The sequence below is a fragment of the Triticum aestivum genome, chromosome 2A (genome assembly GCF_018294505.1).
Source record: "Triticum aestivum cultivar Chinese Spring chromosome 2A, IWGSC CS RefSeq v2.1, whole genome shotgun sequence".
NCBI lineage: Eukaryota > Viridiplantae > Streptophyta > Magnoliopsida > Poales > Poaceae > Triticum > Triticum aestivum.
The window spans coordinates 508,425,254-508,441,543 of NC_057797.1; the positions used below are offsets into that span (position 1 = coordinate 508,425,254).

The 16,290-nt window shown below is 41.4% G+C and overlaps 1 protein-coding gene and 1 long non-coding RNA gene across 2 annotated transcripts; one reads left to right on the forward strand and one right to left on the reverse strand.

The window, feature by feature from the left end:
• Positions 1–2,147: 2,147 nt before the first annotated feature.
• LOC123189142 (ATP synthase subunit d, mitochondrial) lies at positions 2,148–4,319 on the forward strand. Its single transcript, XM_044601487.1, has 5 exons — positions 2,148–2,436; positions 3,120–3,201; positions 3,650–3,714; positions 3,847–3,933; positions 4,006–4,319. Exons 1-5 carry the CDS (start codon positions 2,269–2,271, stop codon positions 4,105–4,107), a joined length of 504 nt encoding a protein of 167 aa, XP_044457422.1. The 5' UTR covers positions 2,148–2,268; the 3' UTR covers positions 4,108–4,319.
• A 777-nt stretch (positions 4,320–5,096) lies between these two features.
• LOC123189143 (uncharacterized) lies at positions 5,097–10,087 on the reverse strand. The gene is made up of 2 exons (XR_006495601.1): positions 9,576–10,087; positions 5,097–5,342 (listed from the first exon to the last, which is right to left on the reverse strand). It is a non-coding gene; the product is annotated as an uncharacterized lncRNA (long non-coding RNA).
• Positions 10,088–16,290: the final 6,203 nt, after the last annotated feature.

Here is a 16,290-nt window from a genome sequence, read left to right on the forward strand (position 1 = left end):
GAACCATTCCGGTGTCCGTATATAACCTTTCAATATATCAATCTTTACATATTGACCATTTCGAGACTCCTTGTCATGTCCGTGATCTCGTCCGGGACTCCGAACAAACTTCGGTCACCAAAACACATAACTCATAATACAAATCGTCATCGGACGTTAAGCGTGCGGACCCTACGGGTTCGAGAACTATGTAGACATGACCGAGACACATCTCCGGTCAATAACCAATAGTTCATATTGGCTCGTCATATTGGCTCCGAGACACACCTGGATGTTCATATTGGCTCCTACATATTCTACGAAGATCTTTACCGGTCAAACAACATAACAACATACGTCATTCCCTTTGTCATCGGTATGTTACTTGCCCGAGATTCTATCGTCGGTATCCTCATACCTAGTTCAATCTCGTTACCGACAAGTCTCTTTACTCGGTCCATAATGCATCATCCCGCAACTAACTCATTAGTCACATTACTTGTAAGGCTTATAGTGATGTGCATTGCCGAGAGGGCCCAAAGATACCTCTCCGATACTCGGAGTGACAAATCCTAATCTCGATCTATGCCAACTCAACAAACACCATCGGAGACACCTGTAGAGCATCTTTATAATCACCCAGTTACGTTGTGACGTTTGATAGCACACAAAGTGTTCCTCCGGTATTCGGGAGTTGCATAATCTCATAGTCAGAGGAATATCTATAAGTCATGAAGAAAGCAATAGCAATAAAACTAAACGATCATAATGCTAAGCTAACGGATGGGTCTTGTCTATCATATCATTCTCTAATGACGTGATCCTGTACATCAAATGACAACACATGTCTATGGTCAGAAAACTTAACCATCTTTGATTAACGAGCTAGTCAAGTAGATGCATACTAGGGACTCTCTATTTGTTTATGTATTCACACATGTACTAAGTTTCCGGTTAATACAATTCTAGCATGAATAATAAAAAATTATCTTGATATAAGAAAATATAAATAACAACTTTATTATTGCTTCTAGGGCATATTTCCTTCAGAACGTGTGTATGGCCTCTTCCCGAGGTTTGTTTCGCGCGATAGTTCGCTCTGACCAGGGAACACTTGAACACGCGCGATTAGGATCCAACGACTATCAGAGGTGTGTCCTCGATACGTCTAAAAAGTGGAGTTGCACTTTTTACAATTTAGGTTCTTGCAATATATATATTTAAAGTACTTGGAAGATTAAAATAAAAAATGAAAACAAAAAATGTGAAAAAATAGAAAAAGACAAGGCAGTGGCCTCCCCATGCGTTGGGACAGCCCATTTAGGCAGGTGCGTGGTTGCACGGGCTTGTTGGACGGGCCAATTCACGAGCTCCTTCCGTTGAGAGCTGAGTAGCTGAATATGCCTCGCTTTTCATAGTCACTCCCTTTAACACCAGGCAATCAAAATGCGCGCTAGTTGTGAATTGAACAAGCAACCTACCTCGTCAAGGTAGGCTGGTGTAACCACCCCGCCACCCAGCAGGATCTAGTAAGTATCAACCTTTTCCTTCTTTCCTTCTTCCTTTTTTCATTTTTCATTTTCATTTTCCCTTTTTTGTTTTTTGTTCTTGCTGGTTTGATGAATTATGTGCAAATATGTGAGCTTTTCTAAAAAAAGCAATGATTTTTTTAATTTTTATGAACTTTTTTTAGTTTTGGTTAACTTTTTTCAAAGTCGATGATCTTTTTTTTCAAATTTGATGAGCATTTTTTAAAATTCAATGTTTTTTTCAAAATCCATGAACTCTTTCTCATTTTTGATGATTTTTTTCAAAATCCATGAACATGTTTGAATTCACGATTTTTCCATTTTTTTATGAATTTTTCGTTCTGTTTTTTCAAATGCGATCGAACGAACCGAGAGGAAATAAAATCTCGCTCTACATGGGCTGGCCCACCAGGGTTGATGAGTGGGCGCCTTTAACACTACACCGAAGAGATGAATGGTCTCTGTTTCGTGGGCCAATACCAAGCAGGCCCCATTAACAGTCACCAGAGAAATACTCCACGGCCCAGGGTAACGGAAAGTCTGCTCCACAGCCCCAAACGGCTGAGATCGTTTTGATGAAGATCTGGCGGCTGAAATTGCCTGGAGCGGGGAAGCCCTGAGCGCCCGTCATTTTAGCGCCGCATAAACTTTTTTTTTTGAAGGAGATAACAGGGACATATTACTCTGGAGCCTGGACCGAACTCCCGAAACAATCAAGAGTCACACAGCCCTAGCAAGTCTAGCAGATCCAGAGCCGAAGATGAGCGGGGTGAAGAAGGTGACGGACGTCGCGGCCAAGGCCGGGAAGGCGATCGATTGGGACGGCCTGGCGAAGATGCTCGTCTCCGACGAGGCCCGAAAGGAGTTTGCCAACCTCCGCCGCACCTTCGAGGACGTCAACCACCAGCTCCAGACCAAGTTCTCCCAGGTATCCTTCCAATCGCCGCCGGCCTCATCCCCGTCTCGCGCTCGGCTGGTCGATCTGGCAAATGTGCCTAGGGTTTGGTCCTCGGTCAGATCAGATCAGGGGAATCTTTACGTTTCGCTAGTCAACTGCGGTTGCGCCGGGGATCTGCAAATCCACGAACAGGGGGCAATCAAATCTCGGTTTCGCCTTTAGGATTTACTTGCCCGGTTGGTTAGTTATTGAACTATTGAACGATTTAGGGATTTGATGTTAGGATTTGGGAGGAGGTCGAGACATGAGCAAGAACATTTGGGGGAATTTCTGGATGGATCGTACATCCCGTGTCTCTCCCTATTGTTCCTCTTATCTTTGGTACATCTTACATTTTACTCCGTGTAGAACTACATATTCCTAAATCACTGCACACCCCAACATTACCGACTGGAAAAGGTGTGGCTTATTTGATCCCTCTTGTAATCCAAGCATTGCTTTTGAACATGAAATTGTAACCTCTTGTGAGGTTCTCAATGGAGGCATGCATGGATGAACTAAGTAGCCTTCTTTGGCATGTTATATGCTTGGAAAGTTTAACCCTGTTTGTTTGTTATATTTAAATTTAACTTCTTATGGCTACATATGAAACATGCATCGCCATTTCTGGCATATCGACTGATATGAGAGATCTATATCTATCGCTACTGCAGGAACCAAAGCCAATTGACTGGGAATACTACAAAAAAGGAATTGGATCGAAAGTTGTGGATATGTACAAGGAGGCTTATGATAGTATGTGTATTTCGTACTCTCCATCTACTTGCATTTCTAGGAAACCAGTGTGCTATAAATTTGTAAACAAGATGGTTTTGATTTAATATTGGATTTTTAACTAGTGGATGATATGTCTTCCAAAGATTAAGAATTAGGATACCGACTGTAACTTGCTTATAGTTCAAAATGCCCCCTTCACAATATTATAGTAGTGATGTATACTTCATGTATGCATTCTAATACATCATGTTTTAGGTTTCATCTCCCTTCTTGAGGGTGCCCCTAGCAATATGTTGTATGATTATGTTAGGAATTTCAATCCTGCTATGTATTTTGATTTATTCACACCAAATGATTTAGCATTTAGTTTTTGCTACTTTCCAGTATAGCTGTTAGTCTCGCTAGTCTATGCTCATTCAATCTGTTTAACCTCTCACTGATACACCAATCAACGGAACTAATGCAGGCATTGAGATCCCAAAGTATGTTGACACTGTCACTCCTGAGTATAAGCCAAAGTTTGATGCTCTGGTGAGGATTCACCATTATAAATATGCTTCACTTTCCTGTTATTCCCATAGACACCTTCTTTGGTACAAATTGGATTGCCACTGATGGCTCTTCCATTCAGATTCTTATGAACTTTCTTTTGAAAATGCATAGTTAATCGAAATGAAGGAAGCAGAGAAGACATCTCTGAAGGAATCAGAGAGGATAGAGAAGGAGATTGCTGAATTGAAAGAGTTGAAGGTGAGGTGGATCTTTGAAAAATTCGGTACCAGTTGCTTTACATTCATCCTAACATCTTGTTTACACATGCAGAAAAAGATCAGCACAATGACAGCAGACGAGTACTTTGCGAAGCACCCTGAACTCAAGAAGAAGTTTGATGATGAGATCCGTAACGATTACTGGGGATACTAGATAACGGCGAAAGTCCAAGTTCTTTTACTAGAACATTCAATAATACTTCTTTGTCCCTCTGGAATCTCATCATCCAAACTTGGGTGAATTCCATAACATGCGGACTGGGCTTGTTGAAATTCCGACATAACTCAGATCTTTGTGCTTTCTGTTGGACCTCATCATTTTATGGGTCGCCAGCTTATTTCATTGAAATTTTGTCTTGTGTTTAACTTTGCTCCTTTGTACAAGAGGATTTCTGCTATGGCTTGATTCCAACATGTACCTTGTCGTTTGTCGATGTGCTCATCCTTGATAGGCACCAATCTTTAGGCTGCCAGAGAGGAGTTAACCTAACAAGTGACATGTCCGTAATGACATTGAGCACTTCTGATGACTGAAACATACTTAAATTCCTGAACTGCAATGACCCTGTTGGCTGGCCTCCCAAGAAAATGGCATCCAGCAACTGAGCGCAATGAGGCATACTACTTCCTTCGTCCCATAATATAAGAGCGTTTTCGACACTATACTAGTGTAGAATGTAGCGCTAACATGAACATGAACTGGTTGCTGTAAGAATTCCATCAGTGTTGCAAAGTTCAATGTGCTGGTGCCGTTCCAGAATCAATGTTCAATGAGACGGTGGTTCCAATACATCCACGCATATTCTGAGCTCAACAGAACAATTACAGCTTGCTTGCCCCCCCCCCCCCCTGATTTCATTTCATATGGTAGAAACGAAATGAAATTCTGATAAGGGAATCATTTGGCTGAATCCAGATTCCAAATCCAAATTTCATGTTTGGCTGGCACTACGATTTGGAGGTGAAATCCATGCCAACACTAAAATGAGGAACAATATAACATTGAACCTCTACTGTTCACACATACAACAATGTTTTGCTTTAAACTGAAACTTGCCAGTACATACTCCCTCCGTTCAGAAATAACTCCTCGTGTTAGTTATTTCCAAACGGAGGGAATAGAAAATAAAGCAAAAGGAGAACTTTAACATGAGACTTTGTAAAAAGTTCAATCTTTGCAATACAACAAAGGTTCACATCAACATCAAATGGTGGCAATTTAGCCAAGGTTACATTAAAACTGAATATTTGCATTACTAACACCACGGAGGAAGGTTTTCATTGCTTGATTTGCTTGAGAATCTTTATGTCTTCATTCTTTCCTTCATTGCCATACTTTGCCCAATATTTGATGACCTATTGTCTTTACCAAGTGGTTTCTTTGTTTTCCTGCAAAATGTGATTGGAAAATGTTCTCACAGTGTACAGACTGTAGATTGTAAGTAATAATGGTGACTCTAGCGACTCGTACATTTCTAATATGTACATATGATTGTCATATATTCCTGGGTAGCATTCAATATGCCTAGCCATGTAGCTTACACAAAGGTGTAAGAAGAAGATCACACGAAAGAAGATAAACAATCAAGATATTGAGTAAGATAACAAGAAAGGTGTATCATCACTATATTGTACCAGATTAAATGAAGAGGACATAGAATGAACACCCAACAAAGCACATAGCATGAAAAAGCTGGTATAATGCACACACAGCTAGAAGGGAAGAAACTGCAGGGACTGTTCGTTAAATAAATAAATACTCACTCGATTAGTATACATACATCTACTTTTGGATAATGCATTGTAACATGGGTGGTAGCTAGGAGAAGCAGTAAGAGAGACCATGCTAAATAAATAAGTGTCATTTCTATCCCATTGGTACCAAAGTCACTAAGCCATGCCTTAATTAATGTTAGTACTACTGTTAGTAGTACCATGTAGAGCTAATTTTTACACATTAGTACTTTATTCGCAAAAAATGTTATAATAGAAAACGAGCAGAACTTTACTTGAGATATTACGCTTGGCAATGACTAGCAATCAATGTCAAAGAGCCAAAAGACAAGCTTAATTAACTTCTGGAATATATCTGCGATGTTCCTAGAGAGGCAAACACAAAAAAAGTGCAGCTGGCTATGCATAGAAATCAACTAGCAGAGAGCCAGAAACAAGCTTGATACAAATACTAGATGTTGAGCACGATGAATACCATTCACAGTAAAGAAATCTTCTTCTGGTAATCAAATCGATAAAGACACATTTACATCAGGCTTGTAGTGGGAGTATTTTTTTTTGACAATCCTAGGGCTTTTATTATTGATTAGGGTCATTGCCAGTGAGATATTTTCACATCTTTATGTCCAACAAAATTTCTTAGAAGTTGTGCTTTCTGCTAGAAATGATCAAAGATCTACCTAGAGGGTGGGGGGTGGGGTGGGGTGGGGGGTGAATAGGTATAATTACAATTTTTAATTATTACTTGGGAATTTTAGGCAATTATGAGGAATATGAAAGTGAGCCTAAGAATTGCAAAAGTGATACTAGTGCTAGCAATATACTCAACAAGTAGAAAGGCAAGCAACCACAATAAGATATAGCAAGTAAAACAAAGCACAAGTAACCATAAGTAAGGAGTTAGGGTTAGGGTTAACCGAAAGCATGTATCCCGATGTTCACTTCCTTGGAGGGAAGCTAGTCACCGTTGAAGGGGCGGGTGTTACCATGAAGGCACAATACATCTCGACGGATCACCCTATTCTCCTTGAGATATCACCACGAAGGCGATTCTCAACCACTAGTGGTAGACCTTGAGGCGGCCTCCAAACCTTCATAAGCTTTTCGGGGGTAATCACAACAACCTGATTCCTTTCCGAAGAACTCCTACCGCCTAAGAGTCTCCAACCTCAAACAATAACAAGAACAATGGGAAAAAGCTAAGACTTGCTCAAATCAAGATTTCCTTTGGTCAAGAGAGGGGGGAGGATGTATCTATCACTTGGTGGAAAATCTCTCAAGAACTCTCAGAAATCTCTCCGGGATCTAAGATTTGGTGAAGGAGGGAGTGAGAGGGAGCACTTGGGTGTTTTAGGGTTGCTTTGAATGAAGTGGTCAACCAACTCCGGAATGGGAGAGGGGTATATATAGTGTAGCTCCGAATAGAGCCGTTTGAGTGTAAAGTGGTTGTTAAGTACCGAACATCCGTTGTATCACTGGACATCTGGTGGCTGGAAGACGTGCACAGCGATATGAACATCGCAGGCAAAGAACACAGTTGGGGACCGGACATCCGGTAAAGTACTGGACATCCGGTGGTGCATTCAGCTACCGGACATCTGGTGCATACTGGGCATCCTGCTCGGATAACATAGCTTCTGTTGGGTTCTGGCCGGATTTCTTGTATGCACCGCACATCCAGAGCCAGGGTGATGGACCAGACATCCGGTGTGTACCAAACATCCAGTGTTTGAAAGTCATGCACATGAAGATGCAGGAGGGACCAAACATCCGGTGGAGTACGGAACATCTGGTGGAACATTGAGCCACGGGACAACCGGTACCAACGATAAGTCCAGCCCAAATCACATAGCCACTGGTGCCTAGGGACCGGATTTTCGGTGTGTACCGGACATCCGGTGCCAGGACGATAGACCGGACATCCGTTATGACAGTGATGGCAGTGGAGCACAGGTGGTGCACTATAGTTTAGGAAGTCCTATACAAATTTTCTGTGAAGTATAGAAGTAGGGTTTCTTGGCTGGAGTATGGGTGTAGCATTTGCACTGGATAGGAGTGGAATATTCGGTAAGGAGTGAACGTGAAATATGTTAGAAAGCATGAACTTAGGCTTATCTCTTCGAACACCATCGATCCCCTCTTAATAATGTGGGATCCCTATACTCAAGAACAAACCAAAAAAGGCTACGCATATATATTAGAAATAAACCCAAGAATTACATGTGAGTTTTGGAAAAAACGAGCTGAAAACAAATATTTGATAGTGGTTCAGGGACTGCAAGAATTTTTGGAAAAAACAAGCTGAAAACAAAGAAGAGAAGGAGTCCAGGTGCAAGATGAACCCATCCAAGGGCTAATGTGTATAGATGAGGTGCATACAGCTGCAAATAAAACAGTGTGGTAAGAAATGAGCTTATGAAACATTACTAATCTGATGAATGAGATGCAAGACTCTCATATATAGGTCATAATGTATATTAACAATAGATAGTAGGTTAGTTACAAAGGCAAAGAATGACGGTGCCGGTAGAAACATAAAACCTCTCAAAGTAATAATAATACAGAAAAAGCAACAAGGATGTTTCATCACCCCTTCAATAAAAGGGTCATTGCTAACAATAACAGCTTGTGTAGAACTCTAGCCGTGTTTGGCCCGTGAGATGATTTTGAGATGGAAATAAATCAAAAGAAGGTTAGTATTGAGCGCAGATACTTGAAAGGAAAACAACATGTTGCACATCATCGACTTCCAGGTAAAATTGAATACAGAGTTACTTTCAATAGATAACCAAAATATCACTTATCAATGCTAAATTTTGATTATAAAATAGGTAACGATAATATAAAAGAACATGTGTCTTGGGAGAACCCAAGAAGGAAGTCTCAACATATCAACTCCTAGAACAAGCTAACACATGCCATTTTTGTCACTTAAAAAGATTTGATAGTGGTACAGGGACTGCAAGAATTACATTCTATCAACAAAGTAGATACCTAATTTTCGGTGATCTAACCTTGACTATATTGTACGAATACTTTAGCAGTTATGTGCCTTTGGCAAACAAAATATAACTCCAGATGACAGCAAAAAATATAGTCAAATGTAAGAAACCACTTGAAATTCAGAAACAAACACGATTAGTAAAGCCAAGTTTAATGCACCACAAAGGAAACATTTCTTTGTCGACTATTGTTACAACATGTGGCAGGACTAGGTATCAAATAGGAAATCCATCTTCAACATAAATAGAACGGTAGTAATCCATGATGAAGAACAGACGATGCTGAAGGTTAACCAAATAATAAACCCCTTCATAATTGAAAAGGCATGTTCCCTAAGACCAGATGGGCATGGGCAATAGGAAATTTTATTCAACACCAATTCCACACTAGGAATTCGTGATGGAGAACAGTTGTTGTCAATGTTTCAACTATTAAATCAATTCACATGTGCTGCCACCCAGAGAATCGAAGACAGGAGCAACTAATCAAGCAAGCATGTACCAAGGGAGAGAAAATAGTGGTTAGTTGTCCGGGACAGTTGTCCACATGAATTATTCCGGATAACAAGCATTGCCATTAAGTCAAGGATGTAAACTGAATGTTCAGAGGGGAACTAAAGCTAGATGTATTCTTATGTGCAGACATCATAGCTTTGGCAAGACTAGTGAGGTAATAAGCATTCTGATGCAGAGCTAACCACATTGGACATCATAAACTGTAGGTCACCAGATCCACAAATGAGTAGTTGTGCAGAGATAAAGAAACGAGAAGACTGCTAACAATTAATCGAGAATGGCATATCTATCATTCTATTAGTGTGCATCAACTTGGAATTTGAGGCGTGTCCTTTAAGCAAATTGTTAATTGTACATCTGCACGTCATACCTAAATCACTGAGAGCCATAGATGCAAAGATCTCCTCTCAATGCAGTCCAGCAACCTGGGTGATGCAGCCCCCGAGCACGGTGTCAGTCTTCTTGTAGCCGAGGCGCTACAGGCCACGATGGTGCGCCTGGCGCCTACAAGCACGCGCTCGACGCTTGCGCATGCCCCCAGCTCATCCGTCGACGAAGTAGTCCTATGCGGTTCTGGATCCGCGCGACCGACGACCGGCAGACGCTCTACGAAGTCAAGACCATGTGGCCTTGGTGGAACTTGCTGCACGGAGGAAGAGGGCACGATAGGCGCAGCTCTGTTCGCATCCTCGTCGTCATCTCCGCGGGAGCCGAGTCGCCGCCAAAGAAGGGCCCAGCCATGGTTTACCCCCAGATTCGAACGGAGGAGGGGCTCCGAGCACAAACCAGAGACCACCGCAGTGAAGAACGCCGCCGAGGCCACCCAGCGTGCCGCACGGGACAGCGGGAGTGGATCCTCTAACACGAATGAGCGAAGTCACCAAAGTTATGCAAGCATGATAAACCCGGGTACATATGAAACTACTTCGAAAAACACATTTTGCAATGTTAAAAAATTCTGAAAAAAAATGCGCGCGGACATCTCCATATTCTATATATGCGCAGAAAGTTTCACAGAAAAATAGCTCTTTTTGTAGCTTATGCAAAAAAGACAAAATTTTATGTTGTGAAACGCTATTTAGAAGCAGTAATTTTTTTCTTTTTATTGAGACAAAACAAAAATATTTTTTTACACAAAACTTTGTGCCATAGACATACCTTTGCCAACATGTATGCATAATTTTTTTTAGAATTTTTTAACATTACAAAACGTGTAAAAATACATTTTTAAAAAGTGGGTGCAGATGCCTCCGTGTGCAGATCGTTCACTCTTGCAAGCTAATGTAAAACATAGAAGGAAAGTCACAGACACTGTAGCAAACGTTGTATTTTTACTGTAACAGGTACTGTACACAGTTACTATTGATATACATAAATTTAAAATTAATTTTATTGCACAACAATCTTGTTTGTACGTAAAAATGTATAAAGTAGATTTGTAATTTACAAATTAATTCAAGTCATTTTAGTCTTAATCATATGGATGTGAACAAAAGAAATTAGGGAAATGTAGCGTAGATGACTTCTCTCCTTCATGTTAAAGGATCCACTTCCGTGCCGCACACCACAAAAAGTCACAGCTCCGCCTCCGCCTGCCATCGAAAACGCTCATCTCTGTAAAAGAAAAAGAGAACCTAACCTTCAGATTTTGTGGCCTATGAGAATCATCTACAGCCGGCACCCCAAACTCACGCACGAGTGCACGGCGACCGGTCTGATCAGTGACTGGTCAAAAAAGCCGATCCAGACGGCTGCCTTAAACAGTGCTGACCAGCACCCCTTATATTCAACCAAAAACATGATGGATATGGGAAAGCTTGATCGTGGACGGGCATGTCACGTCGAACCCGATAGGCCCACCTCACCATAAATTACACCAAATCTACCAACCCTTCCTTCTCCTGCCTCACTCCACACTTTCTCGTGTCAGAGCCCTCACCGTCCGCCACCCTTGTTCTCCATCCTCGTCGTAGGTCCCGATCCGCCGTCTTAGATGTTATCCAGCCCATCCCCGACCACCGTGATTGAGGTTGCGTCTGCCTTGTCCATCGTTGTACCGTCCTCGACGACGTCGTGCAAGCTAGGGAACATCGCCCGGAGGAACCAACGACAGAGGCAACGAGAGAGGGAAGCGACGGCGTTGCAGGGAGCGGATGCGAATACCGATGAGCAGTTGTCCCCCTCCCTCCACTCCCCGCGCTTGGGACCCCACACCTCATCTATCCAGCCAGCGAGAAGGATCACACCGTCGGACTAGGTTGGTACAGTGGAGGATCGGACGACTGGCTGGGGCATTACAGATAGCTTTCTGCCCACGCAGATGTCGCCGATGGATGGCTGTCACTCGCTGCAGCTCGTCCAAGCACAGACAAGCACGGGCACCTGCTGCGCCAAGGTTGCCCACGACCTGTTCGACGGAATGACACAATAAGACTCAGTATGCTCTTGTTGCTCTTGTCCAATCAACTTTGCATATGTCATGTTCAATGTTTTGCATAGATCGCAAGTTCATTTCAGACATGATCAATGCTTGAAAACCATGATCATTTAGGAGTGTATCCTGTTGGACATGATCAATGGTAATGAAGATCCGACCCAAATGCACTACGAGTTGGGGATCCAACTTGCCCTTCACTTGAAGTTGGGACAACATCAAATCCCAATCCGAGCAAGAAGGAAAAGAAGCCAAAGACACCGAAGGCAAGAAGTACGACATTCTCAACTTTTGAGGGTATCTTGTTGATCAAATCTTGGTTGGCCACAATAATGGATCAAATATGCGGCACAGAGCAAAAGGGGAACAAATATTGGGAGAAATTTTGGAAGGAATATCATGAACGAAAGCAATATGTGGAGTCGCATCCTATCGTTACCAATCGCGATTTATCGATGGGGGGTCATTCAAGGGAAAGTGAACAAGCACGTCGACTACTATTCACAAGTGCTTGGCTGCCCTCGTAAGCTAAATTACTTCATGTTGTCATCATTTGCATATCTTTGTTTTTGTTGCATTGTCATGCTCATACCTATTTTGTTTGCTAGATGGTGGTGGTGACACTATGTATCAAGAAACGGAGAAGAAGCCATCTTGTTTTAGCCATTGTTGGGTGATGCTGAATTGCAAACCAAAGTGGACACAACTTGTGGCCGGTTTCATGGTCGACAAAAAGAGGAATGATGGCTCAAGCTCCCACCAATCAATTGGGTAGGACGAAGAAGAGGAAGATGTTGTAGTGGAGAATGGAATAGCCACCGTGCCAAAGGATAATTGACAAGTGATGGAAAACACGTGGGAGAAGGCAAGCCCCCCCCCCCCCCGGTGACATCCCGACTACGAAAATGTCCTCCACCTGGACTGGCATTTTTTTTGGTTAGGGAGAACAAGAAAGAGAAGAGGTACAAGCTCATGTTGGATGCGCAAAAAGAGAGGATGGATTCGGACTGGAAGAGGGAGGAGAAGAAGCTGGAAACTGAGAGGGGGAGATCGAGTTGGAGAAGAAAGAGGCGGCAATCTAATGGGATCTCGAGAAGACCAAGACATTTGGAGAGATTGAGCTTGAGAAGGAGAAGCTGCAAATCGCACAGGACACAGAGGATGCTAAGATAATGTTGGCGGACGAAAACCTCTTGGATGAGCATGCAAAGAAGTGGCTTGTGGGGATGAAGAAGGAGATCAATGAGTGTAGGAAGCACGAGGTGGCGAGGGCGGCTATGGTAGCAGCGGAGCATGCAAAGAGGCAAGGATGGCCGCGAAACATGCGACACGGATGGTGTCTGGCAAGCAATCCAGAGCCAGCAACTGATACATCACACTCGTACTTTGGTTTCATTTTGGCATGTTTGGATTATTGAACCATATTTTTTACTATAAACAGTAGGGTAAAAACTCCACTGCAATTTTTATAAATAATTAGGCCAAAGTACATAAAATGTCTGCAAGGCTTGAGGTAAGCCTTAGAAAAAGAAAAGGAAGACTAAGAACTAAAGAAAAAAGAAGAAGAAGAAAAGAAAAAGGGAAAGAAAATCTAAATAACAAAAGAGAGAAAACTAGGGAGAAAGACCTAGGAGAAAAGAGCAAAATTACAACAAGGCTTCCAGCCAAGCAGAGAACTGTCTCTCATGTTTCTTTTTCATTCTGAATCTGATAAGCTTGAGTTCCTCTAGAAAGATGAACTTCCATCCTTGGAATGATGGTGTAATATTTTCAAAAATCTTATTATTTCTGGTTATCCAAATGGCCCATGATCCAAGAATAATGATATCCATATAGAATGGGTAGTTGAGCTTGTCCTTCAGATCTTGGAATGCTTCTAACACTGATAAATTTGGTGGTCTTGTAGGACATATAAAATCCCAGCATTGTTGTACAAAGGGGCATCCCCAAAAGAGATGATGTAATGTTTCTTCCTGTTGACGGCCTCTTACTGCACAGTTATATGCCTCCATCACAAAACTTTTCCTCCTAAGAAGATTTCTTGTGTTGACTCTATCATGGAGCAATCTCCAGAAGAAAACTTTATGTTTGGGCTGACATGAGCTCTTCCAAATCCAGTTGAAGTGAGGAGGTACTTGCTTGTGTCCAATCAGAACCTTATATTCTTTGATGGAAGAATACAATTCATTCCCCCAAATATAGCTCCATGTGTCCAGTGAGTCCAAGAATTCAGATTGTATCACAGAGATGCAAATATCTTCCATTTGCAGAAATTCTTCATATGCTTGAGTTGTTAGTGGTAAATAGAATAGGTCCTGGAGAAATTCAGTGTGAACCACTTGCTGTATATTGAGTTGTGGAGTTTTGAAAAATGAGTATAAGTGATTGAACTTATGCTTGAGTATTGAATGATGCCACAAATCATCTCAAAAGAAAGCACTTTTACCATCTCCCACATTGCATCTTGCAATAGCTTTGTACTGATCAATGAGAGCCAAGTTGGATTTCCACCAGAATGAACCTATCATGCTGTCTCCTGGTAACTTTCCATCGCTGTAATAAGTCTCCCAGATTAGATGGACCCAAGGAATGTCATGTCTGTTGAAGAACTTGTGCAAATTTTTCATAAGAAGGGTTTTGTTGTGTGTATAAATATCTAAGATTCCCAAACCTCCTTGATTCTTGGGTCTGCAAACTATATGCCAAGTCACTAGAGCTAGTCTGCGATCCTCCAAGTCAGGGCTTCTCCAAAGATAGTGCCTCAAATATTTTATTATCTACTTCTTTATGGTGATAGGGATGTCCGGACAACACATGAAGAAGATTGATAGTGATGCAAGCACATATTTGACCAGTAACAACTTTCCTGCTTGAGTCATGAAGATAGATATGCCTGCCAGTCTCTTAGCAATCCTGTTAACAAGAGGTAGAAATTGTTCCACTGGTGGCTTGTGTATTCCCAATGGGAGTCCCAGATAGGTAAAAGGGAACTATCCTCTGGCACACTGAAGTGTGTTTGTAAAAAGGTCTACTCTTTCTTTAACAATGTTCTATTGAACTATAATTTGTTTTGCTTTGTTGTATTTGTTTTGAACTGATGAATTTAGATGATTTGTATCGTATGATCGACGTGCATGGATTTAAAGATCCGCATTTAAGGTGTGTGGATGTGCGTCATCCCAAACGAGGGGCCGCCTGTGTTGTCCGCGGATGCGCCCAGACACCCCCGCGGGCATTTAGGGGACCAAATTTGCCAAGTTCATCTGTAGATGCTCTAAGCCACATTGCATGATGCGATGGAGCCCGGTTGGTAGGGCTGCAAGAAAAACTCGAGGCTCGTAAGCTACTCGAGATTGACTCGTATTTTGGCTCGACTCAAGATCGTCTTGAGAAAAAATTAGCTAAGTATAAACACTTTATGTAGCTCAATCGAGAAACGAGTTGATCTTGAGCCAACAGTGGCTCACTCGATTTTAGTTCAATGGCCCGATATCATATAATTAGATTACATAATTTTGACATGTAAGGATATTTTTTTACCATATAAATAAACAAAAAAATTTTATTACCAGATATGTTCTAGATAATTTTTCTCCATTTACCTACTACTAAACACTAAACATGGAAGCTTAGTTAAATGTGGAGAACATTTAGCCTCTTTATGGCATGTGGTCAGACATGTGTTAGATATCATGTTATTTTGTCCGAAATTTGAGAGCAAACGCACCTTTGTTTTCTTCTCTTGCTAGTTAATTCATGATCTCTTGCTATTAAGTACTAGTCTTCGGTTGAGAGGGAATAATTTAAATTATATAATTGTTTCTTATGTTGTGTTGTGGCCTAGCTTGCTTGAAAATTTATGCTATGTTTCAAAAAATCATCTTATTTAGCTCGAGAACGCTACAAGTTGAACATGAGCCACTTCTACAGTTTGACCTTGAGCTTGACTCGGCTTTAGTTTGCTTGAATTTTAGTATAAAATTGTGCCGAGCCTAATCAAACTCGCTCAAACTCGACTCATTTGCATTCCTATTGGTAGGCAGACTGGCTCGGTCGAACGAAAAGGGTGAGGAATAATTAATTCTTCACCCTGGGTCTCAAATAGACTTTCTATAGCCATATTCATTTAAATGGGTCCATGAACCACACACAATGATTTAAATAGACTATGTATATTCTGGTCATAGGATTAGAATATTATTCTGATCAAGGCACGCCCTATATAGTGGCGATTGATAACCCACAAGTACATGAGATTGTTTGTAGTCTTTTTCGATAAATAAGAGTGTCAAACCCAACGAGGAGCTAAAGATAGAGCAAATATTCCCTCAAGTTCTATCGACCACCGATACAACTCTACGCACATTTAACATTTGCTTTACCTAGAACAAGAATAAAACTAAAAGTACCTTGTAGGTGTAGTAGGATAGGTTTGCAAGATAATAAAGAGCGTAAAAATAGAAAGTAGGTGTTGTTATAATTAAAGTACAATTAAATTAGTATAGCGAGTGTGGATTGGTAGTGTTAGGATTTGTAGAATTGTCCATAAGAAATTGACTATGTTACTAGACCAATAGCAAGTTTTTATGTGGGAGAGGCCACTGTTAGCATGTCATCCCTTACTTGAAACTCTATGCACTTATGATTGGAA